The following is an 18,126-nucleotide window of genomic DNA, read 5'->3' as shown; positions in this document are numbered from 1 at the left end:
GAATAATGACGTGATTATCTCTCAGCACAGCAGCTTAGTGTCAACATGTAATAAATCCCTTCATAATGATTATCCATTAACTTACCATCATTTTCTATTTTTGCTTTGTTGTTTGGAGAAAACAAGAGTACCACATTTGGGAATAGAATTTTACTTGGTATCTTACAAAACCACATGTACATATTTCCATAAAGAAATTTTTGTATAAACGTTAATTATAGGTCCATTCTACATATTTCTCACACCATAGATACAGCAAAACAAATTGTTTATACTATGTGTTCTTCTTTCTCATACTGCTGGTTGCTGACCTGTTAATCAGCATGTTAACTACCACATTAATGTTGAGTTAATGTCAACGTTAATGTAGTAGTCAGCAGGCAAAATGAAAAAGGTGTCAATCAGCTTCTTTGCCCTCAACGATTTTATTGAAGGTTGTGGTCGCCTCCTCACATTCCAAATTCTTTTTCCTCGTAGGAATCTATCAGACAAGAGAGGAAAGAAATCATTTAATTTATGATCATCAATGGATGTAATCAGCAAGCTGCTAAAGGAAATAGCATAAATATGTTTAGATAGAAACACATTTATTAGATCTTGCAAAAATAAGTAGAATGATAGATAATTCACCCTAACTCCAAAAATAAGTAGTAGGAATATTTTTTTAAAATAAATAAATAAAAAGGTTTAATATGTTAAAGGATTATACCTGATTGCATGTGGCTTTTCCATAGCGCACAAAAGTTGCAAAGTGCTCACAGTTGAGAGTTAAAAGATGGTACGAGAACTCCTGATCAAGAAGGGCGTCACGCCGCCGCATGATGTCCTCAGGAGCTGAAGGCTTGAAGGCGTGGCGGGTGTTACTGATCATGACGTGGGCCCCGTCGGGAATGGTCACTTCACCAATGGGAACGCGGCGGATCTTGGTTTGTCCGAGGAGAAGGTCCCCACAAACAGGGAACCATGTTTGCAGGTAGTAACGTATGTTGGCCATGAGTGTCCCTTCATCTAAGAACAGGAAATCGTGTCTTTAAACAAGCACAACTCTTAAGTTTCAACTGTCAAGTTTCAGCGTCTGAGGAACATGAACACTATTTCAGTTAGGAGATCCCAACACCACCCCAACTTCACCCCAAAGCTACCCCAACACCACCTCAAAACCACCCCAAAACCATCCCAACACCACCCAAACGCCACCCCAACTTCACCCCAACTTCATCCCAACGTCACCCCAACGCCATCCCAACACCACCCCAACTTCACCCCAATGCATCCCCAACTTCACCCCAACGCCACCCCAACTTCATTCCAACGCCACCCCAACGCCATCCCAACACCACCCCAACGCCATCCCAACACCACCCCAACTTCACCCCAACACCACCCCAACTTCACCCCAACGCCACCCCAACTTCATCCCAACTTCACCCCAACGCCACCCCAACGTCACCCCAACGCCATCCCAACACCACCCCAACTTCACCCCAATGCATCCCCAACTTCACCCCAACGCCACCCCAACTTCATTCCAACGCCACCCCAACGCCATCCCAACACCACCCCAACGCCATCCCAACACCACCCCAACTTCACCCCAACACCACCCCAACTTCACCCCAACGCCACCCCAACTTCATCCCAACTTCACCCCAACGCCACCCCAACTTCACCCCAACGTCACCCCAACACCACCCCAATGTCATCCCAATGCCACCCCAACTCCACCCCAACACCACCCCAACGCCACCCCAACGTCACCCCAACACCACCCCAATGTCATCCCAATGCCACCCCAACTCCACCCCAACACCACCCCAGCACCAACCCAACGCCATCCCAGCAACCATCTCACTGTCCTGCAGCACGACGGAGTCACAGCAACTGAGTCCCAAATGTTCTGCATTACACCTGATCCAGTGCATTAAAAACACATATAGGTGTGTGTGTTGTGTGTGTGTGTGTGTGTGTGTGTGTGTGTGTGTGTGTGTGTGTGTGTGTGTGTGTGTGTGTGTGTGTGTGTGTGTGTACCCACACACATGTTGGATAATAGGACTTATACCAGACGTGTGTGAACAGGTTCTCTCACAGTGTGGCTCACTGATCTGTCTGGGCTGCATGACATTAATTTTATTGATTGAGTTTCAGAGAATCTTTTGGGAAAATAAATTTAAATGTAAAAATAAAGTGAATTAGACACACATTAAAAACACACATAGGTGTGTGTGTGTGTGTGTGGGTGGGTGTCTGTTTGGATTAGCTTGATCTCACATGTAGGCAACTGATTTGTTTGGTTAATTCAAGTCAGGAGTAACTTTCAGGTCCTAAATTCATTCAGAATCCCTTCAATAAATAAGCATTCATGGTATAGGCTGAGGTAGCCACAGAGCATCTGATAAGAAAAGAGTTCCTCCCCATCACTACACGTGATGTATCTACAGGAGGACATTCACCATTGAAGCCACTTTGCATCACAACCCCTCCTGAAATCGCTCAGCATCCCATCCCTACGTCAGAACGTCTTCAAGTCCAAGTCTGGTGGATTGGTTTTCTGTCTCATACGTCAGTTGCGTTTTGTTTTTAGCCCTCCCCCTCACTCTCTGGAACGCATTAGATATTATCCTCACCTGCAGGAGCAAAGTGGAACACATGTCCATCTTCATCGTACACGGCCCAGTGTGAGTATCCAATGGGATAAGAGAATTCAATTAAGTCTCCACATTTGGCAGTGGACACAATTTCGTCAATCTGCAATCACAGTGACACACATAGCAGTAAGCAGTAAATAAAAGCAGTCTTTTAGCCCCGTCTCCAGCCGGGCCCTTCCCTGAGGGCCCGAGAGCAGGTTTAGCTGCATTACTGTCAGCTCACGGCGGAGCAACAACACCTGCACCTGGTCAACACCCGCACAATGGATCACAGCTGCATGCACTCACATTTAAATCTACCAGTGTTCTCACAGAGGCTGAACGACCACATTGATATACAGTAATCAAATTAATTCAGTTTTAAGAATTAAAATTCATGCCATAACAAATTGGTGTAAAAATGTGGCGTAATTCATATATTTGAGAGATAGTAGCATGTTCTCTCATTCCTTTCTGATTTACTTTGCTGGTAACATGTGACATGTTATGCTACATATTAATAAGGAGATTGATTAACTCTGCAGGAGAATTGACTTTCAGGTTGTGAAACGATAACCGGTTCTATCGGGAGATAAAGTGGAGGTGTGTGTGTTGTAGTTTCTTACCTGACCCTGGTAGTCCATGACCGTCTCTTGCTAAGCGAGTGTGAGAACTGTGGCGTTAATCTACCTTTACAGGGTGTGTGTGAGAATGTGGTTTGACTGTTGCTTGGAAAAGACAAACTCTGATTGGCTAGAACACAATTCACATATTTATAAGCATCACAATTTTACTTTTTAGTCTGGAACATTTAAAGAAATTCTAATTGTGAATTGGAGAGGCTGAACGGGAAGTATTGATAAGTGATTCCAACCTACACACATTTTAGCCACCACTTCACTGTTGAATGTTTTCTGGGCTGTGGACGGAAGCTGGAGAACCCAGAGAAACCCCAGGCAGACATAAGGAGACAAATGAAAACTGAGGAAGAGGAAGCACCAAGGTGTGCTGCAATCATGAAAGTTAGTTCATGTGCAGTGGTGTCCTGTATCCTCTGGAGGTGTGATGGGTGGTCCTACCAACCATCCTAGTCACTCTCACTGGATTGGCTGTGTGACGGGTTGTATGTTTCAGCTTCCTGCTGAACCCACACATTAACATCCATCTAATGATGTCCCTCAGAAAGAAAGCAGATAAACGTGATTCCAGGAATCCAGGTAAAGTTTAAGGGTTTGAGTTCTGAGCTCCAGGTGGTCTTTATTAGAGGGTCAGTGTCATTTCTGCTGCATTAGGGCTAGCAGTGAGGAACTGTGTGCTAAAGGTCACAGTTTGCATTTCAAACTCCATCATGCTTGGTGTTCTGGTGTCCCACCAACAACATCCCTGGAACCAGCCCTCCAGGGAACACACAGACCCTTCCTGAACAAACTAACCCTTCCTGAACATACTAACCCTTCCTGAACATACTAAGCCTTCCTGAACATACTAAGCCTTCCTGAACATACTAAACCTTCCCGAACATACTAAACCTTCCTGAACATACTAAACCTTCCTGAACATACAAACCCTTCCTGAACATACTAAACCTTCCTGAACATACTAAACCTTCCTAAACATACTAAACCTTCCTGAACATACTAATCTTTCCTGAACATATTAAACCTTCCTGAACATACAAATCCTTCCTGAACATACAAACCCTTCTTGAACATACTAACCCTTCCTGAACATACTAATCTTTCCTGAACATACTAACCCTTCCTGAACATACTAATCTTTCCTCAACATACTAACCCTTCCTGTACACTAAAAGCATCGCAGAGAAACAAAAGATGAACAACCACTCACAAACACTCACACCTTTGCACAACTTGGAACCGACCAATCTTCTTGAAGTGCGTGTTTTTAGATGTGAGAGGAAGTGGTAGAACCTGGAGAGAACCCACATACAGGGAGACATACAAATTCCATGCAGAAAGGACTTATACCCGGAACCAACTGTCAGACGACAGCGCTACCCACTGCATCACTGCACCATCCCTGTATTGAAATATGTGAATAAAATCTGACCAAGTTTCATGAATATTTAGCATAATTCTGAACAAAAAACCCAGATCAACTAACTGACCTACTCAGACCTGTCAATTCACCCCTACCAACAAACCATCCAACTGCATGACTTTGGTGCAAGAGTTTTTAGTTTTTCTATTTGATCATTGATACCGGTTACCATAGTTACGTGATTCCAGCGTCCGGTCCCAAGAGGGACCGGACACTAAATGAGAGCAACATTCAGGGCTCTCAGGTAACAGTGCTCTCAGTCGTATCGCTGTCTGTCTAGGCTTCATATGAAGGACCACCAGCGCAGCACAGGTAGGACGAGCCCTTCTGTATTTTACTAAAATGACCTGACATCAAGTCAAAGCGGCACTTCGTAACAGCTGATGGCGTCTCTAACCAGTACAGTCCTCAGGTGTGTCGTGACCTCTGTGAAGGTCAACAGGACACCTGATCACAGAATGAATGTTATGGGAATTGTCGTGCCAGCTTTTTATCATTCATTATGTAACTTCATTTAGTTTAGTACAGTAACGCACTGCATGTCTCTGTCAACAAAACTGGTTTTACTGATTCTCTTGAGTAATTTTATTGAGATGAAACGAGCTGTGTTGTTAGTTGGTGCGATGCTCACTTTTCACACTGTTTACAGCTCAGTGTGTCGAAAACACTGGAGTTAAATATGTAAAACACCTTGAAATGTCTGTTGATGTGATAGAGTGCTTTACAAAGAAAAGTTGATTAATTGATTGAATAATTGAGTTTAGAAGGAGAAAAAAGGTTTTTCCAGTGGTCATCAAAAATCAGCCACCTGAAAGGGTGGGAACACAGAAATACTTAGAGACAGCAAATGAAACTGGAAGAGGAACAGTGATGCTGCATTTAAAAAGCTCAGACCAGAGTGTTTGTCTGAAGGAGACTCAAATGTTTGGGTGTGAACAGGAGGCTCTTCAATCTGTTTCACCAAAGCAGTGTAGCCAGTGTGTTCTATGTTCTATCAGGAAGTGGAACCTCTGTGTTCTATGTTCTATCAGGAAGTGGAGCCAGTGTGTTCTATGTTCTAACAGGCAGTGAGTGAGCCAAGGTGCTCCACTAATCGCTTTAGGAGGTGTTTGACTCCTGCAGCTGTGAGTTTTTTAAATTTCAGCATTTCAAGTCAACAAGAGTCTGTAGCAGTCTGTTATTACAGTTATAATAATAATATTAATAATAATGGGGGGGCAGTAGCTCAGTCCACTTTGTCCTGGACTGACCGGAGAGTAGGGGGCTAAAGCCCTGTGTCAGGCAAAAAATGTGAGTATGAACTGACAGTGGGAGGGGTCAGTTCACCTCTCCTCGTCTCCTGTGACTCTCCTCGTCTCCTGTGCCTCTCCCCGTCTCCTGCGCCTCTCCTCGTCTCCTGTGCCTCTCCTTGTCTCCTGTGCCTCTCCTCGTCTCCTGTCCCTCTCTTCATCTCCTGTGACTCTTCTCGTCTCCTGTGACTCTCCTCGTCTCCTGTGCCTCTCCTCGTCTCCTGTGCCTCTCCTCGTGTCCTGTGCCTCTCCTCATCTACTGTGCCTCTCCTCGTCTCCTGTGCCTCTTCTCGTCTCCTGTGCCTCTTCTTGTCTCCTGTGACTGTCGTCTCCTGTGCCTCTTCTCGTCTCCTGTGCCTCTCCTCGTCTCCTGTGCCTCTCCTCGTCTCCTGTGCCTCTTCTCGTCTCCTGTGACTGTCGTCTCCTGTGCCTCTCCTCGTCTCCTGTGCCTCTCCTCGTCTCCTGTGCCTCTCCTCATCTCCTGTGCCTCTCCTTGTGTCCTGTGCCTCTTCTCGTCTCCTATGCCTCTTCTCGTCTCCTGTGCCTTTCTTCGTCTCCTGTGCCTCTCCTCGTCTCCTGTGCCTCTTCTCGTCTCCTGTGCCTCTTCTCGTCTCCTGTGCCTCTTCTCGTCTCCTGTGACTCTCGTCTCCTGTGCCTCTTCTCATCTCCTGTGACTGTCGTCTCCTGTGCCTCTCCTCGTCTACTGTGACTCTTCTCGTCTCCTGTGCCTCTTCTCGTCTCCTATGACTCTCGTCTTTGTGCCTCTTCTCGTCTCCTGTGACTGTTGTCTCCTGTGCCTCTTCTCGTCTCCTGTGCCTCTCCTCATCTCCTGTGCCTCTTCTTGTCTCCTGTGCCTCTTCTCGTTTCCTGTGCCTCTTCTCGTCTCCTGTGACTGTCGTCTCCTGTGCCTCTTCTCGTCTCCTGTGCCTCTCCTCGTCTCCTGTGCCTCTCCTCATCTCCTGTGCCTCTTCTCGTCTCCTGTGACTGTCGTCTCCTGTGCCTCTTCTCGTCTCCTGTGCCTCTCCTCGTCTCCTGTGCCTCTCCTCGTCTCCTGTGCCTCTTCTCGTCTCCTGTGCCTCTCATGTCCCGTCTGCCCTGCGTTGTATTTCATCCTGTCTGTTCTGCTGATGCAGACGTTTGTCGTCGTCTTTGTTCCTCCGGCCCCTGGAGACACTGGGCGTCCTGCTGGAGCCGCGGCTCCACGCCGGGCCCTCAGGGGCCTCCCTCCTTCCAGATGTTCCCTGCACTGAGAACCGTCGTTGTTGCCTCTCCCACAGACTCCAAACTGCCCCATCCCTGGTACAAATGCCTCAGCTCACACCAGGGACACCATGTCTGTGAGCGGCTCCTGTCACGGGGGGCCCGACCCGGCCCCTGGTACTAACGGCACTCCACACAGAGCAGGTCAGTGCAGCGTTTGGTTCAGTCGCACACAGCAGTTAGCCTAGCTTAGCATAAAAAGTAGAGGTTAGAGGAAAAGCAGCCGTCCTCAGTGACAGACGTCTTTAGACGGAGCACAAACACAGCTGCACTAGTGAGGAATCGTGTGTTGGATTAATGACAAACTGTAATCTACAGTACGGAAAATATTCACCCCCCCTTAAATCTTCACTCTTATAATGCAGCCATCGGCTCAAATCATCATTGAAGTTCACTTTTCCTGATTACACACCATGACCCATGAGGACAGAAGAACACAGAATTATTGACATTTTTGTTGATTAATTAAAAAGAAAAAGTGAACTACCACCCAGCTACAGTATCCAAACCCTTTGCTCAGTATTTGACAGCAGCACCTTAATCCAGAGCTAATCCAGCCGTGAGGATTATGGAGGCTCCCAGGAGCCTGAAGAGCAGCACAAAAGTTTTTGCCTTTGCTTTCTGTCTCTGAGCTGTCCAGCCATTGGCTCTGGCCTAAACTGTGAGGTGTGAGGGCCAATCAGAAGAACCAAATACAGCTGGACTCCAGTGAAGGTGTAGAACCATCTCCATCAAATGGTCAGCAGCTGTGTTCAGGACATGAGCGTCACTGCAAAGCATCTGAATGCTTCAATAAATCAACAGCAAATGGCTGCAATATAAGAGTGAAATGTTTTCGGGGTCTGACTACTTTCTGGAACTGAACCTGTTAGCGTCTCATCCTCTCCAGCCGGTGCTAAATGCACTTAATTGGACAGTTTGTTGATCCTAAGTAGTTAAAATGTGGAAATGTACAGAAGACAAATGGTAAAAAGTGTTGTTTTTGTCTTAAGATCTATGTTGTCTATTAATGGAACCAATAGGATAAATTTCTGATGCTCACTAAATTCAGTTTAAAATGATCGACCTGTTTAGCAGTGAACTGATCTTACCACAACAGTGTTGTGAAGGTTCATACTACTTACAGTTGGTTAGCTTGAAAAATGCTAATAAAAGGTTATAAAGGCCAATCTTATCATGACCCCATCCCCTTACTTTCTGCCACTATTGATCATTTGTGTTTTTTATAATGTAATTTGTCAGTGAATAATATTTGATGAAATGTTGAAATCTGTCCTGTAAGATGACATTTTGACTGGCTGAAACAGTAGCCTGACTATATCTTGTCTGGCAGTGATTAGATTATACTCAGTGCACCTCCTTGTGTTTCTATTACTGCTGTCAGGCGATTAAAAAAATTAATGTAATTACAGGATTTGTAACTAATTAACCTAATTAATCGCATTTTAATCTCATACCTGCTAAAGGCCCCCAAATAAAGAATTTGAATTCTAGGACATTACAAAATTGTAGTTCATGACTAATCAATAGAATACACCGAGAAGATTTGAAATCCACATTTTTATTGGTTAAGTGTGCTTTATAAATGAAATTCAAAAGAAAAAAAGGCCAAACACATGAGCAAACCAGTTAGACCAGGTGCGTTTCTCAAAAATACAATACAAATAGTTAAATAAAATTCAGAAATAAAATAATCTGAGTCTCAAACAGGCACAGAAGCAGACTCTCAATCAGAATGAATACTAAAGCTGACTCAATACAGCAATTCACAATGAATAGTAGAACATGTCTCTAGATAAGGAAACTAAATAGTAAGATGTCAACAGGCTTTTCCTTTAAAGGGTGAGATAACGTTCAACTCTGTGTCCTTCACGTGTTTTACATTTAAATGATACGTTAGTCTGGAGCTGCTTCAGTGATGTGGAGATTCTGTTACAAAAGGTACAAATAATAATAATAACAATAATAATAATAATAATAATAATAATAATAATAATAATAATAACAATAATAATAATAATAATAATAATAATAATAATAATAATAATAATAACAATAATAATAATAACAATAATAATAATAATAATAACAATAATAATAATAACAATAATAATAATAATGGTTTAGATTTCTATAACGCTTTTCTGGACCCTCAAAGACTCTTTCCATCGGATCCATTATTCATCCACTCCTCCTTCATACCTGCTGGTGGTGGTAACTACGTGTGTAGCCACATCTGCCCTGGGGCAGACTGACGGAGGGTCTACGGGGCAGAATCACTGCGTTTTTGTTGATAGTCCGTCTTTGTTCTCTTTAGAAATAAACTTTCCTCCCAAAGGTCCAGTGGTCTTCCCTCGCTCTCCTGTGTCGCGTCCATCTCTGTTGTCAGTCGCTCTGCTTTTGACTAGTGGCGCAGGTAGGAAGTGACGTCACTGCAGCCTACGGGTCCCTCAATGGGACAAGTTTAAAATGTTTGCGCATTGACTTGCCAGTCGCGATTAATTTCGTTGATTTTTATAGAACGTTAATGTGCAGCGTAATTAATTAATCTAATTAACGCGTTAAAGTGACAGCCCTAGTTTCTATGTATGACGGATCTTTCACTGTTGAGCGACGGAATCCTACTTTGATTTCTCTGTCAGACCACAGAATGAAAGCTGAAACGTCTTCAGGTCAGTCAAACCCTGTCAAGCCTTCCAAGACTCACAATGAGCTTCACAAGGAGCTGCTGCTGGCGCACAAGAGGTAGGCGGCACCCCGTGGGGCAACAAGGACGGTTTCATACCTCTGTAGGAGGACATGAAGGTGGTCCAGTATGTGAAAATGTTCCCGGGCTTCTTTAGTCCAAGAGAGGCCATTAAGAATACATGAGAGTCTTCCTCAAACAGGAACCGAACACCTGCTGTCAGGTGATACGTTCACAGGAAGACCGACCTGCAGTCACTGGGCTCTGACAGCAACGTGGCCTTTGCTTTGTTGTCTTCTGACCCCCCATGACTCCAAGGTTATTCATTATGATGGTGATTATTAGCTTCAGGTGTGACACCTCCAAATCCAGCCCCCAAAGAACAGTAAAGATTCACTGAGCATCCCATCCAGAAAAAGATGAAGGGAAAGAAAGGGACTGATGTCTGATCACATGACATGTAACCCTGAATTCCAGTGGCGTTTTAAAACACTATTCTATCCAGACGCTTTTTAAATAAAGCTGTGAAGGCATCCCCCCCCCATCCAAACTGATCTGATGTGTTCTTAAATATGAGCTTAACAAACCAGCAAACCAGTTCTGACAGGTGTCTGAACACCTTCAGGTACACCGCCTGTCAGCTGACCCCCACAGTGCTAACTGAGGTTCTGGCTCCTCCTTCACGGCTTTAGGGGCCTGGTGCTGAGCAGCAGGTCAGAACTTCAGCAGGTGTTGGAGAGGAGGAAGAGGGTCCAGACTGAGCGGCAGGAGGGGGTCCAGGGCAGGACCCCCCTGGAGAACGCTCTGCTCCGACGCCAGCAGAGACAAGTAGAGGTGAGAAATTCTGTGGAGCATTCAACCTTTTATGCAAATTAGCTTTTTATCAACTTAGGCCCCGTCCACACGATAACGGATTTTTTAAAAACGCAACTTTTTTGTTGCGTTTACGCCTCCGTCCACACGACAACACAGATATCCGGAACGAAGACATAATTTTTAAAAACCCTGGCCGAGGCCGATTTATTTAAAAACGCTGGGTCTGTGTTGTCGTGTGGACGGCGAATCGCCGGGACTTTCTAAAAACGCTGACGTCTTGCCTGCGATGAAAACCTCTGTGACGTCATATTTAGGGGCCCGTGTGTTGTGACAACAAAATACGGAGGATTCCTATTGGATAAAATTTGACTCAATACTGCCACCACATGGTTTGGCATGCTTATAGCCGTCTTCAAAGCGCACTGCTGCGTTTACGTGTGGACGGAGACTTTTTTGAAAACGCTGTCGTGTGGACACGAATCGTTTTCGATGCGTTTTTAAAAAACTGCGTTTTTAAATAAATCCGTCATCGTGTGGGCGGGGCCTCAGCTGCCTGCTAGATTGATTTGAGAAGCCAAGACTCGTCTTCTGGAGAACACCCACTGCTCTGGAATCCATGCAGCCCCTGCTTTAACCTAAACTGTTTAAAAGGGAAGAGAAACAAGCAAATTTAACTTAAAATACGTTTCTGGATCAAAACAATTACTTGACTTTCTGAAATTAAGTATATTTGACAAAACATAACTCTGTGTTGGAACAGATTCTGACTCCAAGTGGGCTGAAGTCAAGATGGGAGGGAGGGAAACGGAAGGGGGACGGAGCGCTGCTCAGAAACAACCACAAGTATAAGAATCATGGAGATACAGCAAACAGTAGCATCTGATGCTACGTGCATCAGAGCATCTGAATGGAACGATAAAATCAACAGCAATGACGACAGTAGCTCTGAGCCTGATCTGTGGGACCAGAAAACACTCTGAAGATTAGTCCACTTTATGTAGGAAGAGTTTTGTCGACCAGTATATACTGTGTACATTCTGTCAAACCATGATCCAGGAGTGGTTCCTTCAGCCATCTCCACAAAACACCAACACGTAATACTTTTGTTCTCTTTCCAGAGAGAGAAGGGACAACAGAACGAACAAGAAGAAGCCCAGTTCATGGAGTTTGTTAGAGTCCGACAGAACCTAAGAAAGATCCACTCAGCTCTGCAGAACAAGGTTACAAATGCTTGAGGTGCTGCAGCGGAGCGCAGCCAATGGAAACGACCTCCGGCCTGCCCTTCATGTGACGGGCATAGGGCAGTAAAACAGTATTATTTTATAGTTGTGTGTTGTGTGGGTAGCTTTACAATACATGGTTCAAATATATCTTTGACCTGTCAAATGTGTTAACGTTGTTTTATTTCCTCATAATCTCAGCAAATTAAACCATTTTTATTTTTTAATTCAGCTTCTGGATTGAGACACGGAAGAATCTTATGATGGTCGAACTCGTAGGACCCTTTGTAAAGCAAACCCCACCAGAAAATATGACAGAGATCTCACACACATTGACTTCACTATTTTGTACAAACTTTTCATTAAAATCAAGCTCAAGGTTCTGTCTGATGCTACAAACATCAGAGCTGTTATTTACTGTTATCATTTTAATGCCTAGTTTTCTACGTACCAAATGTCATTTTATCCACCTGCACACCCTTCAATGTGCTGCTCTGAATATTATGTATTGTGCATTGTTGGTGCACTATATATATATATATACACACACACATACAGTATATATACGCGTGTATACTGTATATATATATGTATATATGTATATATGTATATATAATTATATATATTGTATATATAATTATATATTTTGTATTATATATATATGTATGTGATGTAGATGTATATATACATGTATTAAAGTGTTAATGATCGACGTCTACGGTCAGCTGATGGATAGACTGACAGTCTGGAGGGAAACCGTCATGTGTGATAAAACAATCCTCAACACTGAATCCACTGAGTGTTGAGACACACGTTTACATCACGTTCACTGAAGCCATAAAGTTTATGTCACTTAATTCAGATCCTGATGAATGAATTATTCAAGTTGCAAAACTTAGTTGATGTATTGATGAATTTGTTGAGAACAAAATAATTGACCCTTTGTGGGCTGAATCAGAAATGATGTAAATTAAAATAACTCAAAAGCTGATAGAACTTGGTTTCATTCTTTCATCCTCGTAATGTCTGGTCTTCAGCGACTTATCTACCGGGTCACTGGTTACGCTGGAGCCTATCAGCTGACGGGGAGAGACACGGGGTACACCCCTGATAAGACGCCAAACAGGCCAGCAGATGTCTGTCTTTCAGTCAGTCTGTTGTTACCCTGTGTCCTGTGGAGGACATCTATTCTAGTCAAGGACTCATCAGAATAGCCGCTCCGCTGCAGGTTGTCATGCAGACATCTGACTCCTCCTCTGACTCTGACTCCTCCTCCGACTGACTCCTCCTCTGACTCCTCCTCTGACTCTGACTCCTCCTCCGACTGACTCCTCCTCCTCCTCTGACTCCTCCTCCTCCTCCGACTCTGACTCCTTTGACTCCTCCGTCTCAGACTCCTCCGTCTCAGACTCCTCCGTCTCAGACTCCTCTGACTCCCTTGACTCTGACTCCTCCTCTGACTCCTCTGTTTCGGGCCACACAGAAGGTATGAAGGTAACAGAAGGTAACAAAGACACACGTGTTCTTATATGGAGAGGCTGAGTTTCTACTGAATAGGTGGAAGCGGCCAATAGGCCGTCGCCGTGACGCTGTCCTGCGGAGCCCTGATTGGACGTGGGCTGATATGACCACAGGTCAGAGGTCTCCTTGTCGTTCTGGTTGAAGAACATCACCCTCTGGGTTGTCATGGAGACCCTGAGCCGAACACTCCTTCCTGTACTCTGAATGCTGTCACAGGTGTTTCATGGGATGGGTAGAGATCACATGACCTTGTAGGGAAGCCGTGACGAACCGTGGAGCTCAGAGCTTCTCCGGCTCGCTGCTGTTGTCGGGGAAGCTCTATTGTTGGCTGCATTCGGTTGTTTCCTATTTATAGACTATTTCTGTCACCCCTCCCTCCATCAATCCTGGGTTTTGTGGGAAGGGTCAGAGCTTTTTTTTAGCCCCGCTCCCCTCACAATAAAGAGGAGCAGGGCAGTTCTTCTGGCTGTATTAGTCCTGTCTGCGAGCAGCAGCGAGCGACGTGGTTGGTCAGGAGAGGGACGGAGCAGCAGCCATGGATGATGTGTATAAAGCAGCAGTGAGTACAGACCAGTGTGTGTGTGTGTGTGTGTGTGTGTGTGTGTGTGTGGTGAGGGTCCCTGAGAGGCGCCGACCTCAGAGACTCTCCACTGCCGTAGGTCAAACGGCTCTGGGTTCCCATCTGTACTGACGGTCTGTTGGAGCGACTGACCCTCGGTGTGACGGTCAGATCGCGGCTGAAGCCAAACGAGTCACAGTCAGCTCGTTTCTTTAAATGTTCATGAAGCTTATTTTTGACAGACACTGCTAATGTTAAGCTTCAAGGCTAAATTTCCACTGGTGTTTCCTCTGGTGGGGGCGCTGCAGCGTCTGTTGAGGTCACTGGGGTCACGTCCTTGCCGTGTACGTGTCCATGTTTGTGTCCGTCCTGCTGTGTGATCCTGTCTGTGTGACGGGTCGGTTCAAATGTCCGTCACACAATGGAAGGAAGAACAGTTGGACAGTTCAGGCCAAGAAGAGAACAGACAGCTGATGGCTATTAAAACACACACACACACACACACACACACACACACACACACACACACACACACACACACACACACACACACACACACAGATTATCCTTGACTGTAAAGCATTGGAAACATTTCCAGTATTCATCCGTATTGTTTTCCTCCCTTCAGGTGGAGAACCTGACAGAGGAGCAGAAAAACGGTGAGAAGGAACCTGTTAGCATCACCGCTAACACTGGACCAGTACTGACAATAGTACTGACAATACTAACAAAACTACTGACAATACTACTGACAATACCAACAATACTACTGACAATACCAACAAAACTACTGACAATACTACTGACAATCCTACTGACAATACTAACAATACTACTGACAATACCAACAAAACTACTGACAATACTAGTGACAATACCAACAAAACTACTGACAATACTACTAACAATACCACTGACAATACTACTAACAATACCACTGACAATACTACTAACAATACTACTAACACAACTACTGACAATACTACTGACAATTCTAACAATACTACTGACAATACTACTAACAATACCACTAACAATACTAACAACACTACTGACAATAATAATGACAATACTAACATTTCTACTGACAAATCTAACAACTCTACTGACAATACTATTGACAATACTAACAGTACTGACAACATTACTAACAATACTACTGACAATACTAACAAGACTATACTAACGATACTACTGACAATACTAATAAAAATGCTACTAACAATACTAACACATTATACTGACAATAGTATTGTTCATAACAATACGAACAATACTATTGTCAGTATTGTTCGTACTAACAATAGCACGAACAACAGAGTGAGAGCACGTTTTTATCTTTTTTACAGTTGTTCATGAGTAAAGTGCTGTATTGAAACATTGGTCCTCCTTGTCACTGTGACGCAGGTTAGTGGACCGAGATAAAGTATGGAAGAGTCTACAGTTGAATATACTTTATGAATACGTTTGGTCTCCCTCTCTGGTAACAACCCATGTTTCATTAGACGGCGTTAGCTCCCCTGTGTTGTCAGCCAGGCATCTCTCATTGTCTGTGACGACTGTCAGGAAACACCGCTTTAAGTACCTCCTGTGTGTAATCACCTGTTATGTCCTCCACTGATTTCTATCCCATTTGATAATACTGTGTGTTCTACTCCACAAAAAATCTGTTAACCGGCCCATCTCATCGTGTTTACACAATGGAGCCACGGAGTCACGTTCAGCTGACTGAGAAAGCAGCTCCACGCTTAGCGCAGAAAAGTCAACAGTTTTATCATAGAAAACAAGAGTGAAAAAAACAAGAAAAATAAGGGCGGAATACGTAGTAATGAAGTTCCTGAAAGTCAAAAAAAGTTCCAGACAATGGTGGAGCTGACGGTAGCACACGTTCATGTGGCACGTCTCCAGTAGCCTGTTTCTAGAGGTACTACAATATGAAAATGTTTTAATCTGAATCTACTGTAGTATCAAACTGATGAACCTAAAGTTGTCTAGTTTTAGTTGTTATATCATGTAAAATTAATTATTGAAGGATAATAAAGGTAATAAAGAAAATACTGGGGTGCTAAACAACGGTCATGTTGAGCACATGGGTGTTCCCTCTTTAAATAGTGTGACATACGTCAGCTGTTCTCTGTGACTTGCCTCAGAATAACATCTGCTGTGTTCTTTGTAGAGTTTAAGGCTGCCTTTGACATCTTCATCCAGGATGCAGAGGATGGCTGCATCAGCACCAAGGAGCTGGGGAAGGTGATGAGGATGCTGGGACAGAACCCCACCCCTGAGGAGTTACAGGAGATGATTGATGAGGTGGATGAGGATGGTGCGTCAGCATTCGTGTTCGTTCCCTCCAGTGGAATCACAACAATATTAAAGGAACTGGAGTGTAAATTTAAGCAGGAAGGTGTATTTTAAGATGTAAAATGAACATGATCTAGTGAAGTCTAAAATTGCGTTAATATTCACAGGCAGCGGAACAGTAGATTTCGATGAGTTCCTGGTGATGATGGTTCGCTGCATGAAGGAGGAGAGCAAAGGGAAATCAGAGGAGGAGCTGGCCGAACTGTTCCGCATGTTTGACAAGTAGGTGTCCTCTGTAAGTCAGTCGCCGCACAGGTGAGTCACATGACCCACACCTTCTGTCTGCGTGAAGGAACGGAGATGGCTACATAGACCTAGAGGAGCTGAAGAACATGCTGGAGTCCACTGGAGAGGCCATCACAGAAGACGACATCGAGGAGCTGATGAAGGACGGCGACAAAAACAACGATGGAAAAATTGATTATGACGGTACGACCACCTACCGACCTACTGCCTACCTACCACCTACCTGTCTACATACTTACCTAACTACCCACCTACTGCCTCCTTTGTTTCTCTGACAGAGTTCCTGGAGTTCATGAAAGGTGTTGAGTAACACCTGCTGGCGTCCGGCGGCGTCTCCCCAGCGGTCCTTCCTGCTGCTTCAGCCGTACCAACAGCTACCAGACGCCGTCCTTCAGCTCCCCCAGCAAAGCCCCCACAGGTCGACCTGACGTCTCACTGACTGCAAACTATTTCTGATCCAGATGTCATTTATAAAGACTATTTTCATTAAAAAGCTTTTCGTAATGGCATCGTTTGTCTGCTTTGGTGTGTCACGTGACAACTAACGGTCCTTTGTGTTCTCAGACGCCCCAGCAGACACAACAATGTTCACTGGTGCTCTCTGGGTGTGACGCATTCTAATGGGGGTAAACACTTTTAAGGGAACTTTTTATTGAATTAATGTAGCCGCAAGAGGACACAAGCCAGTGTCTTATTGTGCCGGTCCCAAGCCCGGATAAATACAGAGGGTTGAGTCAGGAAGGGCATCCAGCGTAAAACTTTTGCCAAATCAAACATGCGACTCAAACCTATGACTTCCATACCGGATCGGTCGAGGCCTGGGTTAACAACGACCACCATCGGCGCTGTTGACCTACAGGGCGCCGGTGGAAATTGGACTACTGTTGGTCGAAGAAGGAGAGGAGGAAAGTGCGTTCGCTCGAAGAGAGAGAAGAGGAACACCAAGAGTATAGGACTGAGAGTAGGGACGTTGAATGTTGGAACTATGACAGGAAAAGGTAGAGAGTTGGTTGACATGATGCAGAGGAGGAAGGTAGACATACTGTGTGTCCAGGAGACCAGGTGGAAAGGTAGCAAGGCTAGAAGTTTAGGAGCAGGGTTCAAGTTGTTCTATCATGGTATAGATGGGAAGAGAAATGGAGGAGGAGTTATCTTGAAGGAGGAGTTTGTTAGGAATGTCCTGGAGGTAAGAAGAGTGTCAGATAGAGTGATGAGTCTGAAGCTAGAAATAGAAGGTGTGATGTTCAATGTTGTTAGTGGGTATGCTCCACAGGTAGGATGTGAGCTGGAGGAGAAGGAGAAATTCTGGTTGGACTTTGATGAAGTGATGCAGAGCATACCTAGAAGTGAGAGAGTTGTCATCGGAGCAGACTTCAATGGACATGTTGGTGCAGGAAACAGAGGTGATGAGGAGGTTATGGGCAGGTTTGGTATCCAGGAGAGGAACGCAGAAGGACAGATGGTAGTTGACTTTGCAAAAAGG

At 44.6% G+C, this 18,126-nt stretch overlaps 3 protein-coding genes across 3 annotated transcripts; 2 read left to right on the top strand and 1 right to left on the bottom strand.

Annotated features, from left to right (window-relative positions):
- Positions 1-141: 141 nt before the first annotated feature.
- Positions 142-3,325, bottom strand: LOC137587582 (phospholipase A and acyltransferase 4-like). The gene is made up of 4 exons (XM_068304095.1): positions 3,251-3,325; positions 2,625-2,745; positions 710-1,008; positions 142-481 (listed from the first exon to the last, which is right to left on the bottom strand). The coding sequence occupies exons 1-4, from the start codon at positions 3,266-3,268 to the stop codon at positions 398-400; spliced, it is 522 nt and encodes a 173-aa protein (XP_068160196.1). The 5' UTR covers positions 3,269-3,325; the 3' UTR covers positions 142-397.
- Positions 3,326-8,812: 5,487 nt separating this feature from the next.
- si:ch211-218o21.4 (actin-associated protein FAM107A) lies at positions 8,813-13,761 on the top strand. The gene is made up of 3 exons (XM_068340234.1): positions 8,813-9,979; positions 10,613-10,754; positions 11,855-13,761. Exons 1-3 carry the CDS (start codon positions 9,819-9,821, stop codon positions 11,969-11,971), a joined length of 420 nt encoding a protein of 139 aa, XP_068196335.1. The 5' UTR covers positions 8,813-9,818; the 3' UTR covers positions 11,972-13,761.
- A 146-nt stretch (positions 13,762-13,907) lies between these two features.
- Positions 13,908-17,152, top strand: tnnc1b (troponin C type 1b (slow)). Its single transcript, XM_068340223.1, has 6 exons — positions 13,908-14,036; positions 14,665-14,695; positions 16,213-16,359; positions 16,505-16,619; positions 16,690-16,826; positions 16,922-17,152. The coding sequence occupies exons 1-6, from the start codon at positions 14,013-14,015 to the stop codon at positions 16,951-16,953; spliced, it is 486 nt and encodes a 161-aa protein (XP_068196324.1). The 5' UTR covers positions 13,908-14,012; the 3' UTR covers positions 16,954-17,152.
- The last annotated feature ends 974 nt before the right edge of the window (positions 17,153-18,126 follow it).

This window comes from Antennarius striatus, chromosome 2 (assembly GCF_040054535.1).
Source record: "Antennarius striatus isolate MH-2024 chromosome 2, ASM4005453v1, whole genome shotgun sequence".
Taxonomy (NCBI): domain Eukaryota; kingdom Metazoa; phylum Chordata; class Actinopteri; order Lophiiformes; family Antennariidae; genus Antennarius; species Antennarius striatus.
This window is presented reverse-complemented; position numbering and strand designations above follow the sequence as displayed.